The 2,941-nt window shown below is 40.6% G+C and overlaps 1 protein-coding gene across 1 annotated transcript in view; it reads left to right on the top strand.

The window, feature by feature from the left end:
- cunh4orf47 (chromosome unknown C4orf47 homolog) overlaps positions 1–2,941 on the top strand; it is a 6,313-nt gene that overhangs the window by 559 nt on the left and 2,813 nt on the right. Inside the window, exons 2-4 of the mRNA XM_035654726.1 lie at positions 709–928; positions 1,018–1,155; positions 1,507–1,582. Coding sequence (XP_035510619.1) covers positions 709–928; positions 1,018–1,155; positions 1,507–1,582 — 434 coding nt within the window. The remainder of the gene's footprint in view (positions 1–708; positions 929–1,017; positions 1,156–1,506; positions 1,583–2,941) is intronic.

Here is a 2,941-nt window from a genome sequence, read left to right as displayed (position 1 = left end):
GACAGCTGGAGACAGACAGGAAAGGGGGGCAGAGAGAGGGGATGACACGCAGCAATGGGCCACAGGTCGGATTCGAACCCTGAGCCGCTGCCCTCAGCCTTGGAATGTCTTCCAACCTTTAGATTTTAGATTTGACGGTGCACTGTAAATCATATCGCCGTTGTCAGACATATTTGTTTATGTACCAACCTTGCGAGCCTCGCTGCACTAATGTTATTCTTGTTGCGAGACCCTGGTGTTCAGACCATCAACCAGTTCATGGTACATTTAGATCCATCCGATATAGTTGCATCTATGAAGTTAAAACCGATTTCCCAACTTGTATCAATAAATCTTTACACCCCTAAAACACCTAAAACATTATTTTGTTAAGATGGAAAATGGTACCGGGGTTCAAAGTTCTCTTAAATGACTGACTTCCTGCACGAAGCGTCACTCTGCCCGCTGTGCTTTAATAACTAACTAACTAACTATTAATATTTAGCATTCCTACATATTTAAAGAGCATTTTATGTCACAAAACATAAAACAGCATGAACAGTGATTTATAGTAACTATAGTAACTTTTAAAAATTATTATCATTTTGCTAGAAACATCTAGAAAGCCAATCTGGACTTTATGACGAGCAGCCATGTACTATAGAGATCATTATCAATAACAGTGGAGGGTATATATGTAAATATGTGATGTCTTCCTTACAAATGCAGGTCCGTTCAATGAGTCAGCCTATCATAGCCGGCAGATGCAAGCGGGCATCGCTAAGCAACGATGTGCTCTGCAGAGTGGCTATTTCGACAAGTCCTTCAACCGGATATTTGAACGTGAAGCGCTGAGTGACCCGCTGAGACTGGCCCGACAGAACCGCATCCAGCAGTCCAAGAAGAACCTGGGCAAGGCCTTCATGCCCTGCCATGGGGTCAAGAAGCCGTGAGAGAACACGTGCACAAACATTAAAGAAAATGTCTACAGAGTGTATTTACAACTCTTTCTCACTGTCACATAATCTCTGCCTCCAGCTGTGGTTCAGGTAGTTACTATGGGACTCTGTCTGGACCAGTTGAAGCCATGAGTCCACAGTCGGTCGCCCAGAAAGCTCATCGCCCACCCGGACGCAACATTGTCACCTCACCTTCCAAGAAAGGCAGTGGTTACAGGTTTATGGCAAGAACTCTAGCTTAACAAGCATATTTTAGCTCATTTACCTCTGGAAAAACTAGTGTACCAGAGGATGTCAATGCAATATACAAACTTGTAATCAAATAATCAAACATTTGATGATTTTGCATGTGATGAATTATCTGACTCTTATTTTAGGACAGTATCTAATATCCAGTGAACGCATAAAGCAAATCTCAAACATAGACCACTTTTTAATAGTTTAATATATATGGATTAGATTTCTTTTTTTTAGCATTAAAACATACTCTCACAAAGATACTATGACTAATACAACATGACAGTTTTATTTTGTGCATCTGATGTAAATACCATGTTATTTCTTGCAGCTATCCCAATGTGACACTGTCCAAAATTGAGCTGTATGCCTCAGACCCCTACGAAAGAGCCAAAGAAGTACTGAAGGTAACATGTTCTGAGTATTACACCTTTGGGTCTTACTTTATTATTTAGTTTTGGACATTATTTCTGTTAGTTATAACAACATTGTACTCTTCTAAGTAGGCTGGTGAAATTGCAGAAATCTGGAAACACAGCAACATCTCTGAAGTAAAGTCAGATGGGGGAACAAACAGGCAGACAATCAGATGATTACATCAGGATGTAAAAAAGCCAACAGCTAAAGTCATGGGGAGTGTAAGCAATTATCACAAAATATCTTATCGATTCACAAAAATAGTGTATTGATTTTTGGGTTTAAACCCTCAACCGCTAGATAGCAGTATTGTAAAAGTAACCTGAGAGTTATGATGTTGGATGTTAAAGAGATAAATACTAATTCAGTTCCATGTTGTAATATATAGAATCGCAACCCGTGTATTGTGATACGTATCGTATCACCAGATTCTTGCCAATACACAGCCCTAGTTAACATAGCGAAAGAATAATGTGTCAAGTTGATTATAGGTTATATATATGAAATTCACTGCCACTAGAGAACCAGCATCTCAGACCGAAACAATGGGCACTACAGCTGACCAGACTAATAAATAATAACCACTAATAAAATCTGTAATTTTATCAAGCAGATAATTGTGGAACACATGTTAAATATATATAAGATAAAACTCACCAAAACTGACTTTGTTACTCTTTCCACAGAATTTCCAACAATCACCAACTCTGGTTTGGTCAAAATAAACACTTTATTCACCGAGTTACATGTGAAAATATTTGCGAAAAGGACTACAATGGCTGCAACGTAAGCTAGTGTTGATCCTTAGGAACAAATGCGTCCACCAAACTACATCCACTTAAAGTTGTTGTCTTGGCCACTGACCAAGTGTGAACCTATCATTGGTTTGTGGAGAACCGTTTTGAAGCCTCGAGTTCAGCGTTTTGGCTGCCACCATGACAGTAAAAAGGAGCCAGCACGAGCCAGCTGAGGTGACGTACTGCGAGTTGATCTACGCTCAATTTTGACTCGTCCGTAGCCGGAAACAATGGCGGCTTGCCTGGTCACAAACAATCTCGTATAACGGCTAAACAGTACCCTAAAATATGTTTCTGAGGCGCCCGGTTAGCTCAGTTGGTAGAGCTGGCCCCATGTACCGAGGCTGACTCCTTGCTGCAGCGGCCAAGAGTTCGAATCGAAGTCTTCTGCTGTCACTATCATAAAGGCGATAAAAGCCCCCAAAAATACACAAAAAAAAAATCTAGCTTTGTATCTGATCTGCACTGCCTAGTTTGACAGTTTGATCTGAGTTTGGAGCACTGCACTGCGCTGGACAGACTGAGAACTACCTGTCAATCAAAAGGTAGCCC

The sequence above is a fragment of the Morone saxatilis genome, unplaced genomic scaffold (genome assembly GCF_004916995.1).
Source record: "Morone saxatilis isolate NCDOM2014 unplaced genomic scaffold, NCSU_SB_2.0 Contig14, whole genome shotgun sequence".
NCBI classification, from domain to species: Eukaryota; Metazoa; Chordata; class Actinopteri; family Moronidae; genus Morone; species Morone saxatilis.
Note: the sequence above shows the minus strand (reverse complement) of the source record. Positions and strands in the feature narration are given on the sequence as shown.